Source organism: Pristis pectinata, chromosome 6 (genome assembly GCF_009764475.1).
Source record: "Pristis pectinata isolate sPriPec2 chromosome 6, sPriPec2.1.pri, whole genome shotgun sequence".
In the NCBI taxonomy this organism is placed as follows: domain Eukaryota; kingdom Metazoa; phylum Chordata; class Chondrichthyes; order Rhinopristiformes; family Pristidae; genus Pristis; species Pristis pectinata.
In genome coordinates this window covers 113,037,115-113,061,629 of record NC_067410.1, presented here as the reverse complement: position 1 = coordinate 113,061,629, position 24,515 = coordinate 113,037,115, and the positions used below count along the sequence as shown (strand labels likewise).

The 24,515-nt window shown below is 42.8% G+C and overlaps 1 protein-coding gene across 1 annotated transcript; it reads left to right on the top strand.

Annotated features, from left to right (window-relative positions):
• The first annotated feature begins 1 nt into the window (after position 1).
• Positions 2-19,837, top strand: LOC127571922 (deleted in malignant brain tumors 1 protein-like). The gene is made up of 8 exons (XM_052018671.1): positions 2-38; positions 914-1,228; positions 1,302-1,376; positions 1,495-1,800; positions 2,404-2,535; positions 4,393-4,479; positions 4,564-4,647; positions 19,782-19,837. Exons 1-8 carry the CDS (start codon positions 2-4, stop codon positions 19,835-19,837), a joined length of 1,092 nt encoding a protein of 363 aa, XP_051874631.1.
• The last annotated feature ends 4,678 nt before the right edge of the window (positions 19,838-24,515 follow it).

Sequence of the window (24,515 nt, the reverse complement as noted above, 5' to 3'; positions counted from 1 at the left end):
GATGACCCACGTTGTCTGCCAAGAAACTGAGTTGTGGGGTATGCTGTTAATGCCACTGTGTCCAGTTGGTTTGGTCAAGGTTCAGGTCCTATCTGGCTTGGAAAACGTGAACTGTTCAGCGAATAATTCGGCCCTGTGGCAATGTCTGGCGAGACCCATGGGGCGAGAACGATTGCATTCATAAAGAAGATGCTGGAGTAATCTGTTTCGGGTGAGAAATTACTTAAGACATGCACAATGTTTTATTCCATTCAATTTTCAACATACTTGGGTCAGCGAGTTCCTTTCATGATAATCATTGTATTTATTATTATGTTCTGTGATGGCAAAACAACCAACAACAAACGTTTCGACATATTAACAGCGGAGAAATCGTAGGTTATATTTTGAGTGGATATTCCACTATCCATCATGACTATAAAATATCGTTTTTTCTTCATGTCTCTTGCCAACGGTTTCAACGTCGGGTTCAATTGAGATGCTTCAGTGCAAGGTCGAAGTAATTCTGCCTTGTTCCATGTGCTGTCTTGGGATGAGCCGTAACCGCCTGTCCTCTCAAATAGCTTTGAAACACCAATGGCAGAATTTTGAAGAAGCTCCCTTAGGTTATGAATCTGCTGAAATTTATGCAGCAAAGGCCAGCACGAAAACTGTTTATCAAGTTAAGGTTTTATTGGTACAGAACGCTTGCTACACAAGCTGGTGGTGCATGGCCTGCGACCTAGAGAGACTTATTGTTCCCTTCCTTCTAAGTAAATCTACATGGAATGCATTGGTGATTCGAAGTTTCCGAGTTTAAAATGCGTTTTAAGTATGATTTTGAAGTACAGAGAGAGAGCGATATGTTGTTTTGTCCAGTTAATTATGAGCTTCAAATTGAATAAAAGGCTCAAATTTATTCTTCCTTCTTCAGATCACAGGGATATAAGGTTGGCGAATGGGAAGAATCCCTGCCAGGGCAGACTTGAAGTATTCTTTAACGGGACATGGGGCACGGTTTGCTCTGATTCTTTTGTCATGAAGAATGCAGAAGTGGTTTGCACCCAACTCAACTGCGGCTCAGCGGCATCTGTAAAGAACATCGCGGCATTTGGAGAGGGATCTGGACCGATCTGGCTCGATGACGTGAAATGTCGCTCAGACGACTCACTTTTATGGCAATGCCCATCTTCACCTTGGGGCCAACATAACTGCAACCACGGGGAGGACGTTGCGGTCATTTGTTCAGGTAATAATCTGAAAACGAAGCCACCCGCATTTGGAATATTTCACTCAAGTGATGTGTGGAATTTGTTTTACAGAATCACATCCGTCGAAAAACCGAATTGAGGGGAACAGGAAGGAAACGATAATCTACTCAGTTCCGGAAATTTCTGGTAATTACTGATATGTTAATTATTAAAACTGTGCTAATTATGCATTGAATTATTTCATACAGACAGGTCAATGCATTTTTTTAATCGTAGTCTTAAAAGGATGCAATTTACTTTTCAGAACTGCGGCTCGTGGCAGGGTTCGATAATTGTTCCGGAAGGGTTGAAGTGTTCTTCGGTGGGACGTGGGGAACGCTGTGCGACGATTCCTGGGATAGTCAGGATGCTGCTGTCGTCTGTAAACAATTAAATTGTGGATATCCAGTCCTGGCTTCCGGTGGGAGGATGTTTGCCCAAGGAAACGGCACTATTTGGATGGACGAGGTTAAATGTAAAGGGAGTGAGTTCTTCCTGTGGGATTGCCAATTTTCTGCAATGGGCCGTCATGATTGTGGATATAAAGAAGACGTTGGAGTGATATGTTCTGGTGAGTAATCTAACCATTCTGATCGTTTCTGTCAATTCTACTCAATGCCTTGACCCTTCTTTATCTCTGAACCACAACTCTACATGAAACGCCACTCTCTTTCTCTTGGTTAATCATCCTACCGTTGGCCACCGAAGTCTTCAGCTGCCTGTGCCCGTCTTCTACTTACTTCTATTCAAAATGTTCCACCTCGACGTGTCTTTCCTTCCTTTTTTTTCCAAGGCCATTTTTTTGATCTGGTGTTCGATAATCTTTCATGCAACTATATTACGTTTAATTTTTCCTCCCATGATGCGGTGGTTAATAGATATAAAATGTTCTCACTAATTTGAACGCTGATGTGAGGGGGTGGGGTGGTGTTGGATGTTTGTGGGAGAAGGAACAGCAGGATGAGTTTCAACTTTAGAAAACTCTATCTTAAGAGGTTATTATTTAAAATGTGGGATTAAAAACTAACATTCAAATGATCAGAATTAAAACGCCTGCAATATGATGCAAATCTTACTGAATATAGCCTTGACCATTCCGTCAGATCTGTTAGTTGCATCTGTGATTTAATGGAAGGAAAGCTTTGTTTTCTCATCTTTATTCTATTTATTTCAGGTTATCAGCCGCACGCTGCTCCTTTCAGTTATCTGAGAGTCTTCATTTACGTTACCCCTTGCATTCTGGGTTCTCTTCTGGTCGTTATGTCACTTTATCTCGTCAAAGGGCTGCTGAGAGGTTTCCGGAATGGTTGGTAAATCTATTATAAGAAAGCTCGATGAGGAATTAGAGAAGTTAGTTTTGATCTTATATATTCCTGACTGAATGGTATATTCAAGGAACCGAGAACTGTAAAATACATAACTTAGCTTATAAAAGGCCACCCAGAATACTCCAGTATCAACTGTGTAAATGCAGGTTGTAAAGTTCGTATTTTACTCCAGTATATGATCTGAGAAATGCAAGCTGGTACTTCAACGCAGTTTGAGTGTGCTGTTGATTGTGATATATTTCCGGAGAGATGTTGCTGGAGAGCCCATCTACTCTCTCAGATGGACGAAATAAAATGCTCAGGAAGGTAACTGGAAGATTATTGCGGAAAATAATACATTATGGGGGTGGTGGTGATATTAGATATCGCTGTGCATTGAAGGTTGCTTAACATAAATGTACATAAATGTTTCTGTTTGTGATTGAGATGATGTGACGTATGTTGTGCCACTGGGAATGGATCCTGAGCTTTGCAGTTTATACGTGAATTCGATGAAGGCGCAGAAATTGTGGTTGTTATTTTTTTCTTTGATAACACGAGGATGGATAGAAAAGTAAGTTTTGAAGACAACGCAATGCATTTACGAAGGGGAATAGGTTAAGGAAGTCGACGGAGATCTGGGAAGTGGAGCATTATTTGGAAAAATGTGAGATTATACACTTCAGTAACGAGAAGAAGAGGAACCTAATTGTTCAAATGTCATGAATTCGGAATTCTGAGATGCGGAGGGCCGGGTGTCTTGTGAGCACATATTGGCCGGGCTGAACATAGAACCGTTGGCGTTTAGGCAGTAGCGACTAATTTGAGTGAAGCATAAAAAGCGGCGGAGGGGTAGATGGTAGAGAGAGTGTTTTTTCCCCCTTTTGTGTGAACTCGCAGTCACCATTTAAAGTAAGAGTTTGAATTTGAAGGTGTGTTTAAAGTCAAGAGCTCGCCTTCCGAAGAGACAGCTGGAGTGAAATCTTCTTTCAGATGGTCTTGCGTGTTTGGGATTCTGTTCCTGAAACTCTGGTGGGGGGAGGTGGTTGGCGGAGTGGAAACAGATTCTAGACATAATGGAGGCAGGCGGATGCATATTTAAAAAGTTAAATGTGTGTGAGTGTTTGTGTGTGGGCGAACGAGCGTGTGTGTGTGCGTTGGGGAAGCGTGGTGGTTTGCTGTCTGTGTGGCTACTACCAGCGGAGTGGAATGCAAATTTGAGATTACAATCATTACAACCATTGCCTTTATGTATGGTAGAGCAGGTTCAAACGGTCCAGAGACCATCTCCTGCTCCCTATTCATGTACTCGTGTGTATATAGAAGCAGAAGAGTTCTCCGCGATGTTATCGGCACGCTTAACCTTTGTCATTAAAAGTGATTACCAGTTCATTGGTACTCTCTAGATTGTGTAAATTTCCAGTGCGTGAGTGCAACGGGATTAAATAATGGCGGGAATTACCAAGTCTTTTTGTTAGCTCGGAATGTTATTCGCACCTCCATGAATTTCAACAGAATATTTAACCCACAACAGGACAGCAATGACAGCAATATGACAGTCTGTTTCCTTTCAGAACTGTAGGTCCAACCAGAGTATAGAGCCAGTAACTTAATTTGTCTTCAAAGTATTCCCAGGCTATTCCAATTGATTTATTCAAGAAAAATGGACACAGAGAAATCAGAACGACTGCATAGTTCATCAAACACGCAAGAAATGAGTTACAATAACAATATAAGCAAGGAATCGACCCTCGAAAGAACAGATGCTGTTAGATGTAAAGAGAAAAGAGGGAAATATCAAGGGAATTACTGTCTCCTTTTGTTCACCTGATATCTTCCGTTTCTTGGTATTACAGGCGTTAGAAAATTGCAACCTTCTCTGACTGGGTTTCCTGAGCCGTTTTATGAGGAGATTGGCATTCAGGAGTCTGGGGCAGTACTCGGTAATTATATTTAAACTGAATGCATGAGATATATTCCAATGTAAATGCGTTCTTTTTACATTTATTTTGTTGTTTCGTGAATAGATTCGCAATCTCTCGGCTCAGAGAATAAATTGCAATATTATGTGGATAGTGACTTGCATGAACACAAAAATGAAAACGTGGAAGGTAAGTTTGATAGAAGTTCTATCCCATCAGACAGTCCCGTCAGAACAAAGATAATTAAAGTCAGGCATTTGCTTTGAAATAGACGTAGGAAAATTATAAATACATAACAAACAACGTAATTAAAATTAGATGAAGCAAATGCACAGACTGTAAGCTTAATTTTTATTAAATGAATTGAAAATGCCGGGGAACCTATTAGGCAGGTAATATCTACAGATAGAATACTGTTATCAGTTCTAGTCACCTCACTATAGGAAGGATATGGAAGAAATAGAAAGGGTGCAGAGGAGATTTACAAGGCTGCTGCCTGGAATGCGGACCATGCCTTATGAAAGCAGGTTGAGGGAACTCGGCCTCTTCTTTCTTGAAGCGACGGAGGATGAGGGGGGACCTGATAGAGGTATAGAAGATGATGAGAGGCATTGATCGGGTAGATGGTCAGAGGCTTTTTCCCAGGGCTTAAATGGTTGCCACAAGACGACATAGGTTTAAGGTGCTGGGGTGTAGGTATAGAGGAGATGTCAGAGATATTTTTTTTTACTCAGAGAGTGGTGAGTGCGTGGAATATGCTGCCGGAGACGGTGGTGGAGGCGGATACAATGGGACCTTTTATGAGACTTTTGGATATTATATGGATATATGTACATAAGTGCATGTAGGTACATGGACATAGGTAAAGGTAGGTCCGATTAAAGACAAAGGTGGGAAGATGTGCCTGGAAGCTGTTGAAGTGGGTAAGGTTCTCAATGAATTCTCCTATTCAGTATTCACCAAGGAGAGGGGTCTGGATGACACTGTGGACAGTGTTGGTAAGGGTAATGTTCTGGGTTATGTGGATATCAAGAGAGAGGTTGTGTTGGAGCTGTTAGAAAATATTAGGACACATAAGTCCCCACGGACTGACGGAATATTCCCCGGGCTGCTTCGTGAGGCGAGGAACAGATTGCTGAACCGTTGGATAGATCTTTGAGTCCTCGTTGTCCACGGGGATGGTACCGGAGGATTGGAGGGTGGCGAACGTTGTCCCCTTATTCAAAAAGATAGTTGGGATTGTACAGGGAATTACAGACAGCTGAGCCTTACGTCTGTGGTGGGTAAGCTGTCAGACAGGATTCTAAGAGATAGGATCTATGATCATTTCGAGAATCATGGACTGAGTAGGGACACCCATCATGGCTTTTGGGAAGGGAAGATCTTGCCTCACAAGCCTGGTAGGGTTCTTTGAGGAGGTGACCAGGAGGATTGATTAGGGTAGTGCAGTAAATGTGGTCTACATGGATTTTAGTAAGGCATTTCTTTTGGTTCCACATGGTAAGCTTCTTCAGCAGGTCAGGGGTCAAGGGATCCAGGGAGGCTTGGCCGCGTGGATTCAGAATTGGCTTGCCTGTAGAAAGCAGAGTGTTGTGCAGGAGGGACTGTATTCGGATTGGAGGATTGTGACTGGTACTGTCTCTCAAAGATCTGTTCTGGGACCGCTACATTTTGTGATATTTATTAATGATTTAGATGAGGGGGTGGAAGGGAGGGTTAGCAGGTTTGCAGATGACACAAAGACACAAAGACCGGTGGTGTTCTGGATAGTGTTGAGGCCTGTCGAAGCTTACAGAGGGATATTGATACGATGCGGAGCTCTGGTAGATGGAGTTAATACCTTTGGAAGAACAAACTCCAAGTCAGAGTAAAAGGGTAATGGCTGTATTCTGGGTAGTGTGGAGGAGCAGAGGGATATCGGGGTTCATATCCACAGATCACTGAAAGTTGTCTCTCAGGTGGATAGTGCAATTAAGAAAGCTTGGAGGATGTTAGCTTTCATAAGTAGGGGGATCGAGTTTAGGAGCAGCAAAGTGATGATGCAGCTTAAAAAACTCTGGTTAGGTCACACTTAGAGTGCTGTGACCAGTTCTGGTCGTCTCATTATAGGAAGGATGTGGAGGCGTTGGAGAGGTTGCGGAGGAGATATACCAGGATGCTGCCTGGATTAGCGAGTATGGATTATGAGGAGAGACTAAAGGAGCTAGGGCTTTACTCATTGGAGCGAAGGAGGATGAGGAGAGACATGATAGAGGTATACAAAATATTAAGAGAGAAAGATAGAGTGGACAGACAGCCCCTCTTCCCCAGTGCACCAATGATCAACACAAGAGAGCATGGCTTTAAGGTAATGGGTGGGAGGTTCAAGCCAGAGGTCAGAGGGAAGTTTTTCATCCAGAGAGTGGTTGGTGCATGGATTGAGATGCCTGTCGTGGTTGTGGAGGCTGATACGTTAGTTAAGTTCCAGAGATCGTTAGATAAGCATATGGAGGAATTTAAAAGAGAAGGATATGTGGGAGGGAGGGGTTAGATAGCCTTAGGTGTGGTTTGAAGCTCGACATAACAAGATAGGCCGAAGGGCCTGTATTGTGCTGTAGTATTCTATGGTTATATGGTTCCATGGATCTGAGAAAGATAGAAAGCTACCTGTAAGCCTAGTAATTTCTAAGGTAGGGACATGTTCGGCAGAGTTTTGTGGTCCGAAGGGCCTAAATTGTGCTGTAGGTTTCCTGTGTTCTATGTTCTATGTTCTAGACAGAAAACTGAGGTAATATGTGAGGTCCAACCCCTTTCATCCGGAGTTTATTAATCGAAAATCAGACGGTTTATATTGCACTAATCTGGTTAACATGAACACAATGTAAAATACATGCCATGCAAACAAATTTCTTGCTCAAATCTACACCCATTAAATGTTACCGATATTAAGCTTGTTATAGGTGTTACCTAAATATAGACTTTGAAATGCCAGTTTTTACCCAAAAGGTATTTGCATTCCGATAAAGCGGGTGATCAATTTAACGACTGCAATAAGAAAATTCACATGTGCTCCTTTGGAGGGTGCGTTATATAGGGGCGCTGTTACTATTCTTGCCTCAAAAGAGCCAGGAAATAACCTACCCTAAGAAGAATGAATGAAAAAAGTAACATGATCTTGATATTCAATGGGTGCATCAGCAAGTATCCCTCTGGCATCATTGACCGTACTCACCTGGACGCACCGTAGAACATAGAACAGTACAGAACAGGAACAGGCCCTTTGGGCCATGATGTTGTGTCGAACTGATAAACAAGAAATTAAATGCCTACAAAACTAATCACTTTTACCAACACAATGTCGATATACCTCCATTATCTGCATATTCATGTACCTAACTAAGAGCCTCTTAAACGTCTCTATCGTATTTGCCTTCACTACCAGCCCTGGCAGCGCATTCAGGCATTCACGACTCTCTGTGGAACAAACTTGCCTCGCACATATCATTTGAACTTACTACCTCTCATCTGAAATACATGCCCCCTCTTATTAGATATTTCGACCCTGGTATAAAGATACCGGCTGTCTGCTCTGATCTCTGTCTCTCAGAATCCTATAAACTTCTTTGATATCTCACATTAACCTCCGCCGCTACAGAGGAAGTAACCGAAATTTGTCTAACCTGTCCTCATGGCACATGTCCTCTAATCCAGGCATCACCCTGGTAAACCTCTTCTGCAACCTCTCCAAACCCTCCACATCCTTCATATAATTGGGGTACCATAATTGAATACAAACCTCCAGATGTGGAATAACCAGAGTAAGCTGAAACATAAGTTCCCGACTCTTGAACTCAAAGCGCAAGCATGCCATACACTTTCTTTAGCACCCTATCAACCCGTGCAGCCACTTTCAGGGAGCTGTGCACTTGGACCCTAGGATGCCTCGGTACATAACACTGTCTTGCCGTTAATAGTGTACCATCCCTTTCCATTTGATCACCGAAAGTGCATTACCTCACATTTGGCGGGATAAAACTCCATCTGCCATTGATCCACCCATATCTGCAATTGATCTATATCCCGCTGTATCTTCTGGCAATATTCTTCGCTGTTACATCACCAACAACCTTTGTATCATAAGCAAGCTTAATAACCCACCCATCTCCATTTTCAAAAAAGTCATTTAAGAACATTTATATATCACAAACAACAGAGGTCCCGGTACGGATCCCTGCGGAACAGCACTTATTCATGGACCTCCAACCAGTAGAAGTCCAAAAGACCACCACCCCCCTGTCTTTTGTGTGCAAGCTAATTCTGAATACAAATGATCAGGTCTGGATCCCATTCACCTTAATCTTCTGAATGGGCCTACTATGCAGAAGCTTGTCAATTGCCTGACGAAGAGACATGTGGACAACATCCACATATTTGCTTTCAAAAATCACCTTCTTCACCTCCCCGAAAAACTCAATCGAGTTCGTAAGACATGAATTGCGTTGCACAAAGTCATACTGATTGTACCTAATTAGGCCATGGTTTTACAAATGCTCATAAATCCTATCCATAAAATTCTTTCCAATATCGTCCCTACCACTGACGTGAATCTCACCAGTCTATAGCTTCCAGGATTATCCCTATGTCTTTTCATGGATAACGGAACAACATTAGAGACTCGCCAGTCCTTCGGGAACAAGCAATTCGCTGAAGAGTACACGGGGTGCTTGGTCAAGGTCCCAGCAACCTTATCCGTTGCCTTATATCCCATCAGTCTCTCGGGACATTGACCTTCCTGTTCTTTCAGAGATCCAACACGACCTCCTTTATCTCAAAATGCCCTGGCATATTAGAATTCTACACACAGATTACACCATGCTCCACGTCCTTCCCCTTGGGAAACACTCAGGCAAAGTACTCAGTTAGGGCCTGTCTCACATCCTCCACCTCCCAGCACTTTATATCCTGCATCCTTGAGCGGTCCGGCCATCTCCTGAGTTATCTTCTTGATCGAGATGTATGCATATAATGCTTTCATATTCTCTTTAATCCAATGGCATTTCATGGCCCCTCCTGGCTGTCCTTATGGCGTTCTTAATTCTTTTCTTGTTTTTTTATCAACTACAAGGGCTCACTTTGATTTTAGCTTCTTGAGCCTTACATATGCTTCCTTTTAATTCTTCACGAAATTCACCACTTCTTTCAACATCCAATGTTCTCTTTCGGCCATGATTGCCTTTCCTTCTTATCGGAACATGCCTCTCCGATACTCTGTGCAATTTGTATTTAAACACCCTCCGCATGTCAGATGTGGAATTGTCCATGAACAGCTGTCCCCACTTGGCTCTCCCTATTTACTGCCTGATAGACTTATAAATTGCCCTGTCCAATTTAATGATTTCCCGCAATGTCCATAGTCATAGAATCACAGAACAGCGCAGCACAATACAGGCCCTTCGGCCCACAGTTTTGTGCCGAACTTTAAACCATTTAGTCTATCTAAACCCTTCCTCCCACATATCACTCCATTTTAAATTCCTCCATATGCTTATCCAGCAACCTCTTGAATTTGACCAATGTACCTGCCTCCACCACTGCCCCAGGCAGCGCATTCCACGCCCCAACCACTCTCTGGGTAAAAAAACTGATATCTTCCTTGAACTTACCACCCATTAATTTAAAACCATGCCCTCTTATATTGAGCACTGGTGCCCTGGAAGAGAGGCGCTGGCTGTCCACTTTATCTATTCCTCTTAATATTTTGTATACCTCTGTCATGTCTCCTCTCATCCTCCTCCTCTCCAAAGAGTAAAGCCCTAGCTGCCTTAGTCTCTCCTCATAATGGATACTCTCTAAACCAGGCAGAATCCTCGTAAATCTCCTCTGCGCCCTCTCCAGCACTTACACGTCCCTATAATGAGGCTACCAGAACCGGAAACAGTACTCCAGGTGTGGTCGAACCAGAGTTTTGTAGAGCTGCCATCATTACCTCACGGCTCCTAAACTCAATCCGACGACTTATGAATGCTAACATCCCAGAAGCTTTCTTAACCACCCTATCCAACTGTGAGGCAACTTTCAGGAATCAGTGGATATAAATCCCCAGCTCCCTCTGCTCCTCCACACTACCAAGAACTCTGCCATTAACTTTGTACACTGCCTTGGAGTTTGACCTTCCAAAGTGTACCACCTCACTCTTCTCCGGATTGAACTCCATCTGCCTCTTGTCAGCCCAGTTCTGCATCTTATCAATATTCTTCGACAGTCCTCCACACTGCTAGTCACAGCCCTCCAATCCTAATGCACTCTCTGCATCACAACCATCTGCTTTCTATCATCTTGCCAATTTTGAATCTATATTGCCAAGCCTCCCAGGATCCCATGCCCGCTGACCTTCTGAAGAAGTCTACTAAATGGAACCTTGCCAAATGCCTTACTAAAATCTATGTCGACCACATCTCCAGCACGCCCCTCATCAATCTGCCTGGCCACCTCCTCAAAGAACCATATAAGGCTTGTGAGACATAATATGCCCCTCACAAAGTCATGCTGGCTGTCCCTAATCAGACTATGATTCTCTAAATGCCCATAGATCCTATCTCTAAGAATCCTTTCCATCAGCTTGCCAACCACAGATGTAAGGCTCACTGGTCTATAATTCCCTGGACTATCCCTACTACCTTTTCTGAATACGGAGACAACATTTGACACCCTTCAATCCTCCGTTAACATTCCCGTGGACAGCGAGGACTGAAATATTCGAGCGAAAGTTTCAGCAATCTCCTCCCTCGCCTCCTGGAGCAGTCTTGGGAATATTACGTTAGTCCCCGGGGACTTATCTGTCCTAATATTATCTAACAGCTCCAACACATCCTCTCTCTTGATATCTACAGTACATACTCTAGAACATTAACGTTATCAACACTGTCCTCAGCGTCATCAAGACCCTTCTGCTTGCTGAATACTGAAAAGAAGTATTAATTTAGAGCCTCACCCACTTCTACAGATACCAGACATATCTTCCCACCTTTGTCTATCATCGGTCCTACCTTGACTGTCGTCATTCTTCTGCTATTCACATGTGAAACAAGCATTGGGATTTTCCTTGACCCTACTCGCCAAGGCCTTTTCATGTCCCCTTCTTGCTCCCCTTAACCCCTACTTAGGTTCCTTCCTTGCTACCCTATATTCCTCGAGCCCTATCTGATCCTTGCTTCCTATGTCGTATGTATGCTGCCTTCTTCCTCCTACCTAGTTGTTCCACCTCTCTTGTCACCCAAAGTTCCTTCACCCTGCCATTCTTTCTCTGCCTCACCGGGACAAATTTATCCCTAACTTCCTGCAAGAGATCCCTAAACAATGACCGCATCTCCATAGTAGATTTGCCGTCATAAATGTCATCCCAATTTTCCCTTGCAAGTTCTAGTCTTATATCTCCATAATTTGCCATTCCCCAATAAAATATCTTCCTGTTCTCTTTGCTCCTATCCTTGTCCATGACAATGCTAAAGGTTAGGGAGCGGAGGTCACTGTCCCCCAAATTATCACCAACTTAGAGATCTGTCACCTCTCCAGGTTGATTACCTAATACTAGATCTAATATGACATTCCCTCTAGTCGGTCTGTCAACATACTGTAACAGGAATCCGTCCTGGACAGACTGAAAGAACTCTGCCCCGTATGAACATTTGGTACTAAGCATGTGCCAATCAATATTTGGGAAGTTGGAAGTTACCATGTTAACAACCCTGTTATTCAAGCACCTTTCCAAAATCACCCTTCCAATCTGCTCCTCAGTATCCTTGCTCCTACCGGGAAAGGGGGGAGGGCGGGCTATAGATTACTCCCAGTGCAGTACCTGCTCCTTTCTTGTTCCTAACGTCCACCCACACTGACTCTAGAGAGGATCCTGCTATATTATCCACCCTTTCTGCAGCTGTAATAGTATCCCTAACCAGTAACGTCACCCCTCCTCCTCTTTTCCCCCCTTCCTATCTCTTTTAAAACACTGAAATCAAGGAATATTCAGTATTCATTCCTGCCCTGGTGACAGCCAAGTCTCTTCAAGAGCCACAATATCATAGTTCCACGTATTTATCCAGGCTCTCTGTTGATCACCCTTATTCCTGATATTTCTTGCATTTAAGCAAATGCACTTTAGTCCATCCACCTTTATACTTTTATACCCTATACTCTGCTTCTTCTTCCTCATAGCCTCTCGATATGTTAGATCTGAGTTTACTCTATCCGCTTCGTCCACTGATCTACCCCTCTGGTTCCCATTCCCCTCTGTCACGAATCAGCAACAAAAGAAACACACTGAGCATGATTTAGTGTTAAAAACTATTTTATTAATCACTACTTATGATAATACGTAAAATAAAAGTAAAAATGTTAGTATGTTAGAATTCAAAAATGTTAAACCTCGAACGTTAATCCCAAAACTAAACTCTTCGTGTGTGTGTGTGACAAAGTCCAAAACTCCCAGTTCCGGAATGGTTCTTAAAGTTCAGTTCCGCAAGCCATAAGGTGAAACATGAGCAAGGGCTTCTTCAACAACCACCGTTGTCTGTCGATAAGATGTAGATGTAGAAAAACATAGAGAGAGTACATACGAAATCCAAATGTTCCATGATGGAACCCAAACAACACTTCAGTGTTTACTCGGCAGTGACTTCCTCACCCCGAAAGCATCCGAACCGTGGTCGTCCACACACAAATACCTGTTTCCTGCTACAGGTCAGCAACAAAGTGAACTCCACCGGATTACTTCCAACTTCCATACATGGGTTTCAGTGGCAAACACAGTTATTGTTTCTCATCCATCGATAGAGAAAACAAGCAGGCTGGTGTCTCTCTCCCTTCTCTCTCTCTCCTTCTTCTTCTGCCTTCTTCAACAACGTCATTACGTCCTTTATCTTCTATTGACGTAAGTACGCCCCACACACACATACACACACACTCTCTATCTTAAAGGGACTTTCACTGAGACCGTAACACCTCCCACCTAAAAAAGAATTTTCCCAAGAAAATTTTAACCGTGCATACAGTTAGTAATGTTAATAATTATCATGCTACACAACTACAGACTATCAGATTAGTACAGATACATGTTTCCCATTTAACATCGAGAAAGACAATCAGCAATCACATTATCCTTGCATTTAATGTGAGTTATCATGAGATCAAACTCTTGCAAAATTAAACTCCAGTTTAACAGCCTTCTGTTCTTGTTTTTGACTCGGCTCAGAAACACCAATGGGTTATGATCTGTATGCACAGTCAATGGTTTCTGAGCGGTGCAAACATATACACTGAAATGTTGCAAGGCTAAAACAAGCGACAGTAATTCTTTCTCTATGGTGGAATCATTCTTTTGATGCTCATTAAATTTCTTTGAAAAGTAAGCTACAGGATGATCAATATCATCAAGGTCACCCTTCTGCAATAACACAGCTCCTGCAGCTTCATCACTTGGCATCTACTGCTAATGAAAATGGCTTTTCAAAGTCAGGTGATTTGAGCACAGGATGGTAGCATAAAATGGCTTTCAGCTTCTCAAATGCTTCTTGACAAGAATCTGTCCAAACAAACTTTACTCCCTTCTTCAGAAGATTAGTTAGGGGAAGAGCAATATCAACAAAATTTTTACAAAATTTTCGGTAATATCCAACCATTCCCAAAAATCTTCTAACAGACCTCGTACCTGTGGGAATAGGTAACTCCGATATTGCTTGAACTTTTGCCTGAACAGGAGCTTGCTTGCCTTGACCTACAACATAACCAAGATACGTCACAGTGGCATGGCCAAATTCACTTTTAGCCAAGTTAACTGTAAGGTTAGCCTTGGAAAGTCTTTCAAACAACCTTTCTAACGCAGAGATGTGATCCTCCCAAGTATCATTCCCAGTCACTAAGTCGTCAATGTAGGCATCTGTATGTTTTAACCCATGAATCACTGAATTAATCATTCTTTGAAATGTTGCCGGAGCATTTTTCATTCCAAATGGCAAAACATTGTATTCATACAATCCAGAAGGGGTTACAAAGGCTGAAATTTCCCTTCCTCTATCTGTTAATGGAACACACCAGTACCCTTTTAATAGGTCAATCTTTGTAAGAAATTTTGCCTTTCCCACTCTATCTATGCAATCATCCACCCTAGGAATAGGGTAAGCATCTGAATTTGTTACAGCATTCACTTTCCTTTAATCTGTGCAAAATCTAACAGTTCCATCAGGTTCAGGTACAATAACACAGGGCGAACTCCAATTTGAAGTAGAATGTCTAATAATATCATTTTCCAACATGTATTTGATTTCCTGATCAACAAGTTTATTTTTTTCTACATTCATTCGATATGGGTGTTGTTTGATTGGTTTTGCATCCCCAACATCAACATCATGGGTAATTATCGATGTTCTGTTTGGATCATCTGGGAACAGATTTTTAAATTTTATAATTAATTCTCTCATCTGTTGTTTTTGTGAAACTTGTAAATGGTCCAACTTCGTTTCAAGGTTCTCCAGGATATTTTGTTTTTTTAGTTTCGATGGAACAATATTTGGTCTAAATTGGCCTTCCTCAACATCAACATCAGACATTCTAGAAACAACCTTTACACCATCCACCAAGGCCACAACTGAATCCCTCACATAATAAGGTTTTAGCATGTTTACATGACAGAGTTGTGTTTTCTTGCGTCTATCTGGTGTTTTGATTATATATGTTAGATCAGTCACTCGAGATTCAATAACATAGGGTCCAGAAAAACGAGATTGCAAGGGATTATTTTGGCTAGGGAAAAATACCAACACCTTTTGCCCCACTGCGAATGTCCTAGGCCGAGCACGTCTATCAAAATATGTCTTCATTCTTATCTGGCTTGTTTTCAAATTCTCTCTCGCTAGCTGGCAGACCCTTTCCAACCAAGTTTTAAATTTTTTTGGACATGGGGAGGTCTCCATTTCCTCATTAACACTCCATTTCTGACATAATATCCACTTGGCACTTTCTCAATCTCCTCACATGACAGTACTTTTTCTTTCAATTCTGTCAACTCAGGGTCCTTTGTCTGTTCCACCATAAAATCCTTCCTCGACAAAGACAAATCTTTAAATTCAGGCTCACTATAAGGATGTTGATCCTCCAATGAAGACAGAAAAGTCTCAGATAAGGCATCATAATTTTCTTCCTGTTTAGGACTGTCACAAGGAACCACATCAGACTGCACCGGACTGTCTGTCTTGGCTAATTCTCTAGCTCTAGCTCGAGTCACCGCACATGATGGGTAAACATCTGGATCATTCTCAGACTCATCAATCCTTGGTTTGGTTGTTAACCGTACCACAGGATCACTTTCTCCATCTGCAAGGTCATTTCCCAATAACAAAGAAACTCCTTCCACTGGCAAACTAGGTCTTATCCCTATCTCGACTGGTCCTTCTACGAACTTTGACTTTAAAATCACCCTGTGAAAAGGGACAGACATGGTCTCACCTGTAACGCCTCGCACTAGATTTACCTCACCAGTGTCACTTTCTTCACCAAAATTTAAAACACTGTCCAGCAAGAGAGATTGACTAGCCCCGGTATCTCTAAGAATTTTCACTGGCACCTGGGGTGACTCATCATTCAGTGAAACAAAACCCTCTGATACATATGAACGGAATTCTTTTCTCACCTCCTCCAACTTTTCCGCTTTTCCCTCCTGCAAGGACTGGTCTTTAATAGCATCTCCTAAACCTTTTTGATTTTTAATTGCCTGAAAGCAAGCATTGGGCACAGCTTCCTTCTTTTTCTTCAAAAGGGCACAATTAGATATCACATGGCCAGGTTTCCTACAGTAATAACAAGTACGGTCAACAGGTTTCTCCAGCCCTGGCTTCTTTTCATCTTTTCCTTTTTGATTACCTCCCAATTTAATCTCCGGTTTACCTGGATTTCCTTGTAACTCTTTTGAAAGGTTTTAGGTTGTCCCCATTTGGATTTATGGGTTAAAGCATAATCATCTGCCAACCTATCAGTTTCTTGTAAAGTTTCCGCTGCCTTTTCATTTAAATATGTTGTTAATTCAGCTGGAACACATATTTAAAGTCTTCCACCAATATCAATTCTTTCAATTTATCAAAATCCCCATCTACATTTTTAGCCAGGCACCATCGTTCAAAACATATTCTCTTTCCATTGGCAAATTCCATATAAGTCTGATCTGCAGATTTCCTCAAATCTCTGAATTTTTGTCTATAAGCCTCAGGTACCAATTCATAGGCCTTCAATATAGCTTGTTTTACCTTGGTATAATCAGCTGCATCCTCAGCAGACAAAGCAGAATAAGCTTTTTGAGCTTTACCTTTAATCACACTCTGTACCATAAGAGCCCATCCTTTCCTTGGCCAGTTTGAACTCACAGCAACCTTTTCAAAATGTTGGAAATACTGATCAACCTGATCTTCCTCAAAAGTAGGGACTAATCGAACCTCCCTACTGGCTGAAAAACCATCATCAGAATCAGATTCCACACTCTTCTGCATCATTTGTAAATCATGCTGCCTCTGTTTCTCCTTCTCCTCACTATCCAGCTCCATCCTCTTCAATTCCATCTGCTTCATTGCTAGATCAGCCTCTATCTTCATCTGAGTTAGCTTTTGTTCGGCCTCTAATTTCTTTTGTCCCAACTCGAACTTCAGTCGTGTTTGTTCTAACTCCATCTTTGCTATCTGCACCTGTGCCTCAGAAATTGCTATTTCACTGCCAGGAAACTGTTTTAACACTTCCTTCTCAAACACATTCTTTTCCACATAATGGCCAGCTATCAGTCTCTGAATATCTGCCTTCCTCATAAATCGCGTTACTGCCTCAAGATGTAACTCTGCAGCAATTTTCACCAAATCAGGCTTCCTCATCCCCTGCAATCCTCCAGGAGAGGGTTTTTTCAAAAATGTATCCATTGTTGCTGGTTTCCACACACACAAGCCAATTAGAAAGAATTTATTAGACCTCCCTCAACAATTTTTGGATTGAATCCCGAACGAATCTCGTCAATCTGGGGAACGATCCCAGATGAGACTCGTTAATCTTTGGATTGGATCCCGGACGAATCTCGTTAACCTTGGGAACCCGGACGAGCCCCCAATTTTGTCACGAACCAGCAACAAAAGAAACACACTGAGCATGATTTAGTGTTAAAAACTATTTTATTAATCACTACTTATGATAATACGTAAAATAAAAGTAAAAATGTTAGTATGTTAGAATTCAAAAATGTTAAACCTCGAATGTTAACCCCAAAACTAAACTCTTCGTGTGTGTGTGTGACAAAGTCCAAAACTCCCAGTTCCGGAATGGTTCTTAAAGTTCAGTTGCGCAAGCCATAAGGTGAAACATGAGCAAGGGCTTCTTCAACAACCACCGTTGTCTGAAGATAAGATGTAGATGTAGAAAAACATAGAGAGAGTACAAACGAAATCCAAATGTTCCACGATGGAACCCAAACGACACTGCAGTGTTTACTCGGTAGTGACTTCCTCACCCCAAAAAGCATCCGAACCGTGGTCGTCCACACACAAATACCTGTTTCCTGCTACAGGTCAGCAACAAAGTGAACTCCACCGGATTACTTCCAACTTCCATACATGGGTTTCAGTGGCAAACACAGTTATTGTTTCTCATCCATCGATAGAGAAAACAAGCAGGCTGGTGTCTCTCTCCCTTCTCTCTCTCTCCTTCTTCTTCTGCCTTCTTCAACAACGTCATTACGTCCTTTATCTTCTATTGACGTAAGCACGCCCCACACACACATACACACACACTCTCTATCTTAAAGGGACTTTCACTGAGTCCGTAACACCTCGCAAACTAGTTTAAACCCTCCTGAACCACACTAGCAAACCTGCCTGCAAGGATATTTCTTCCCCTCGGGTTCAGGTGTAACCCGTCCACTCTGTATAGGTCCCATCTTCCCCAGAAGATATCACAATGATCCAAAAATCTAAAACCTTGCCCTCTGTGCGAACTTATCTGCCACACATTTATTTGCCATCTCCTCTTATTGTTACCTTCACGATCACGTGGCACTGGCAACAATCCTGAGGTTGCTCCTCTTGAGGTCCTGTTCTCCAGCTTTCTGCCGTGCTCCCTTTACTCGCTCTTCTGGAACTCATCCCTCTTTCTACCTATGTCGTTGGTGCCAACATGTACGACGACTTCTGGCTGCTTTCCCTCCCGCTCAAGAATGCTGTGGACCCGATCAGAGGCCTCCTGGGAGCTGGCACTTTGGAGGCAATCACAGGTAGTCATCCTTATCTATAGCCATCTTAAAACTTAAGGACCTGTGGTCACTTTTCCCTTGATATTCCACTTGATGCACCACTACAGTTTCCCTCCAAGTTGCGTGAAGTCCTACCTTCAAATTAGATTGACTTTAATAACCGTTGAAGAAAGTCAGGGAACATGCTTCGGAACAACAGTTTGGCAATAGTCTCACCAGCACCACTAGAGCGATTCAATGTCAAGTCTCATCCCTAGAATTCAGAAGCAAATGGAAATGGCAATACATTCTTCACTTGGCAGTAAGGTCCAATGCTGGAAAATGAATGAACTCATTGAAAATAATCACCATATATGATGGACATGAAATCAATAAGATGACGTTCACGTTTAAAAAATGAAAGCAGAGCTCCTCAATATTTAGAACGAAGAAATTTCACTATTGACTACATTGAAATGTTAATTCTAATTACTGTAAATACTCAGCAGGTCAGGAAAACCTTGTGCAGAGAGAAACAGAGTATAACTTTCAGGTCTATGATCCTTCATCAGCACTTCTTTTGAGAACTTATGAAATTGAAACATTAGCCCTCTTTCTGTCTCAACAATTGCTGCCTAATCTGCTGACGATTCCTAACATTTTCTGTTCTTGTTTCCGATATACAACATCTGCATTATTTAGCTTTCTGTTTTTAAATTTTTTATTTAAATTTTAGTTACAGCGTGGTAACAGGCCCTTCCGGCTCAACGAGTCCTCACCGCCCATTTTAAACCCATATTAACCTACCCGTACGTCTTTGGAATGTGGGAAGAAACCGGAGCACCCGGAGGAAACCCACGCAAACACGGGGAGAACGTAAAAACTCCTTACTGACAGCGACGGGAATCGAACCCTGATCGCCTGCGCTGTAATAGCGTCGCGCTAACCGCCACGCTACCGTGACTTTGAAACGATTTTATCGGGAATATTTCGAAATGATATTTAAATGGTAGTTTAACAAGAAGTTAAATTCACACAATTTATTATTTTGTGGCAGTATTGTCTGCAATATGCTCAGGAATTTTCATTTGCTTTTCAGGAGCCTTTTCGCCCCCTGACGGTGATTTCGGAGAAGAATATGACGATGCTGAATAAATATGCTTGAAGATGTGAGAATTACCATCATTTAAGCTATTCATCTGCTGCAAAAATTTTTCCATTTTTCCAATGTTTTGAATTTATTTTGACAGTATTATTTTAAATGGAATTTGACACCCAATGGGTTCTGCAGTGAGATCTTCTCTTGAATTCGAGGAAAAGATAACTCCAAAACGTTTTGGCAGCTGTCGCTGGTTCACAATATAAAATCTTTCAGTTTGAATTTATTATTGTCGTTAAGTATATCGCTTTTTACACAGCTCACAGGATTTATTCATCCACCGTTGGCACCTTCCTTCTTATTTCTGTTTTAAAGCTTACATGCTGCGAGGAAATACATTTCGTGAAATTTCGCTCCTTTTGATTTTTATGAAGGGGTAACTCTATTGATGTACATTCACATAAGTTTGACCTACCGTAAGAACAGACTGATGCAGACAATTGTGAAATATATCGGGGAACTAACAGAAGGATTATATATAATTCTATCTTTATTGATCTGGTCCTGTCTTTCCCAGTTGTACACTGCAGAGTTCTCCATTCCTCATGAGCTGCAGATATGCAAACATGTATCTCGTTGGATTGACAATCAGATGTTGAATTATTATTAAATAACTGGTACCAATTTACTCCTGAGATAAATAAAGGTCTACACATTTGAAACCAGTCTTCAGAAATCTATTGGTTAAATATAATAGCATGGCTTCCTGGTATATACAGTATGTCTATTTTCAAAGACTCAAGCATGTTTCAACCAACAAAGCCTATTCGATGATACAAATGCATACAATAATCACCATGGATCGTCTGTCTTACCACATAATTAAATGAGCGAAACTACAACTTAACGTAAGGAAAATAGAATTGATAATCCCCATTGAATCTTGTCTTACTTATAAGCTATTCTTATAAGCTAGTTATTTAACATATTTTAGCTGATCGTTAATTTCAGTGGATTTAAGATGACAGTACTCTTTTGAAATAATGTCTTGGACGGAATTCAATTTGTGAACTGTGTACCAGAAAGCTTCCTTTATCAATATACAGAGCAAACTATTAGAGAGGATGCAATCTAGATTGTAGGATGACATGTTGCCTCCCTAGTGCGGGGGTAATAGATGTCTTGGAGAGTCTGCGAGGCATTATGATGGGAGAGGGTGTATAGCCAGCGGTCATTGCACATACTTGGCAACAAACATATATGTAGGGAAAGGATGAGGTACTGTTTAGGGAGCTAGGTTGCTGCTTAAACAACTAGACACCAACGGGGAGAAATCAAATATTCATATCTGAATGAGGGATATGGAGAGTTATATATTGGTATTGGTATCGGTTTAATATTGTCACTTGTACCGAGGTACAGTGAAAAAAATGACTTGCATCCCGTTCGTACAGATCAATTCATTGCACAGTGCATTAAGGTAGTACAGATTGCATTGAGGTAGTACAGGGTAAAAACAATAACGGAATACAGAGTAAAGTGTCACAGCTACAGGGAAGTTCATTGCAGGTAGACAATAAAGTGGAACGTTAAAGGAGGTAGATTGTGAGGTCAAGAGTCCATATCATTTTATAAGGGAATCGCTCAATAGTCTTATCACCGTTGGATAGAAGCTGTCCTTGAGCCTCGTGGTACGTGCCCTCATGCTTCTCTATCTTCTGCTTGATGGGAGAGGAGAGAAGATAGAATGACCTGGGTGGGTGGAGTCTTTAATTATGCTGGCTGTTTCACCAAGACAGCGAAAGGTATAGAAAGATTCAATGGAGGGAAGGATGGTTTCCGGGATGCGCTGTCCTGTGTCTACAACTCTGTGCAGTTTCTTGCGGTCCTGTGCAGAGCAGTTGCCATGCCAAGCTGTGATCCATCCAGATAGGATGCTTTCTATGGTGGATCGATAAAAGTTAGTGAGTGTCAAAAGGGATATGCCAAATTTCTTTAGCATCCTGAGGAAGTAGAGGCGCTGGCGTGCTCTCTTTTCCGTGGTGTCTAGGTGGTTGGACCAGGACAGGCTATTAGTGATGTTCACTCATCGGAACCTAAAGCTCTCAACCTTCTCGACCTCAGCGCCATTTATGTTGAAAGTTGCATGTACACCTCAGCCTTTCCGGAAGTCAATGACCAGCTCTTTTTCTTTGCTGACATTGAGAGAAAGGTTGTTGCCATGACAACATGTCACTAAGCTTTCTATCTCCTTCCTGTACGACGACTCGTCATTATTTGAGATACAACCTACTACGGTGGTATCATCTACAAACTTGCAGATGGAGTTAGAGCAGAATCTGGCCACGCTGTCATGAGTGTATAGGAACTACAGTAGAGGGCTGAGGATGCCGGCTTGTGGGACACAAGTGTTGAGAATAATCGTGCTGGAGGTGTTGCTGCTTATCCTCACTGATTGCGTTCTGTTGGTCAGAAAGTCAAGGATCCTGTTGCAGAGGGAGGTGTTGAGTCCCAGGTCTCGGAGCTTGATGATGCGTTTGCTTGGAATTATGGTATTGAAGGCGGAGCTGTAGTCAATAAACAATAGTCTAATGTAGGTGTCTTTACTGTTCAGATGCTCCAGAGATAAGTGTAGGGCCAGCGAGATGTCATCCACTGTTGAACCATTTCGGCAGTAGGTAAAGTGCAGTGGGCCGATGTAGTCTGGGAGGCTGGAGTTAATGCGTGCCTTGACAAGCCTCTCGAAGCACTTCATGATGGCGGATGTCAGAGCCACGGGTCGGTAGTTATTAAGGTCTATTACCTTGTTTTTCTCAGGTACCGGGATGATAGTGTTCTTCTCAAAACGAGTGGGAACCTCAGATTGAAGCAGGGAGAAACTAAATATGTCTGAAAATACCCCGGCCAGCTGATCAGCACAAGATTTGAGCAAGCGGTCATGTATACCATCCAAGCCAGATGTTTTCCTCGGCTTCACTTTCCGGAATACTGATCTTCCGTCCTGGACGGTGACTACGGGTTCACTTGCATTGGAGGCTGTAAGGCTGGGTGGTGACAATCCTATCCCCTTCTGTTCAAATCGCGGATAGAATGCGTTAGGCTTACCAGGAAGGTATGCGCTGGTGTCAGCCGTGCTTCCCGACTTCGTTTTCTATCCCGGTATAGCGTGTAAGGCCTGCCACAACTGACAGTTGGTCTGGGGCTCTGGTTGGAACCGGCATTGTCTCTTGTCAATCCTGATAGTTTTCCGGAGGTCGTATCTCGATTTCTTGTAAAGGTTAGGGTCACCTGATTTGAATACAGCAGTCACTGACTTTAGTAATGAGTGGATCTCCCTGTTCATCTATGGTTTCCGGTTTGGGAACAGAATATTATCCTCTTTGGTCCTCAACACACTTGCTGATAAAGTCCGTGATGGTGGTAACATACGCATGAAGGCTGGCAGCTGGGTTCTTGAACACGGACCAGTCCACTGACTCAAAGCAGTCGCTATTAAGTAGGTAATAGAAGCTCGTCTATTTCCTCAGAGCAGCACTGTACGACTCTCTGTACTGGATCCTCCAGTTTCAGTTTCTCTTTGCATGCAATGAAGAGAAGCATAGTCTGGCTGTCAGACTTACCAAATTGAGAACGAGGGGTGGCTCGGCAGGCAGCTTTGATGGTTGATTAGCAATGTTCAAGGATGTGAGGACCCCTTGTGGGACAGTAGATGTGCTGGTAATACTTTGTTAACACACCCTTAAGGTAGACCTTGTTGAAGAGAGCCTCAGTGTATCCTGTCTCGAGGTTATTGACCACGGAGTAGAGTTCATTGAGTTTAGGCTTCATGTCCTTCTGGGGTGGGATGTAGACTGCCATCAAGATTGCTGAAGGGAACTCCTGTGGCACTTCACCGTTAGATATTCCAGGCTGGGTGAGCAGGAGATCGCCAGGACTGTCACGTGCAAGCACCATGAGTTATTGTTTAGGAAGCAGACCCCTCCGACTCTTAACTTTGCCCGAGGACGTTGTATGGTCCATTCGATGGATTGAGAAGCCCTCATCTTGAATGGCACAGTCAGGTGAAGCAGGTGTAAGCCACGTTTCGGTGAGAGATAGCATACAGCAGCCCCGCAGTTCTCTTTGATAGGCCAGTCTTGCCTTTACTTCATCGACTTTGTTCTCAACGACCTGGACGTTAGCCAGTAGTATGCTGGGAGGTGGGTCTGGTACCCACGCTGCTTCAGCCTCACCTGCAGCTCAACCCTCTTACCACGCTTCCAGGTAAGTGGCTGCGATTCGTTGGTCCTGGAGTGGAGCCACCTGGTTAAGTGATTCCTTTCGGACATAACTGTAAGACCAGGAGCGGATTGACCAGGGCTGGAAGTGACTGCTTTAGAACAGACATTGAAGACCTGGAGCGGATGCACCTGGAATGGAAGTAACTGGCTGCTTGTGAACATACCTGGAAGACCTAGAGTGGAAGTAATAGCCTGTGAGGTAAGTTGTTGTTACCATGCAGGTCTGAGGGTCGTGAAGAAAAGTGGTTAGTCCCAGCAGGTATGTGGGGACGTCTCGGGGGGCCTTGGCGTTGGGACTCGGCCCCGGGTGCTCTATAGTGTCGGGCTTCGGGCATCAGGCATCCCCGCAGGTTGGCCCTCCCGTCGGGTCGGGCCCCAGGACTCGGCCTCCACAGGTCGGGCCTCCGGACAGGTTGGAACACAAGGGTCGGCGTCGGGTGCTCCGGTTAGTCTG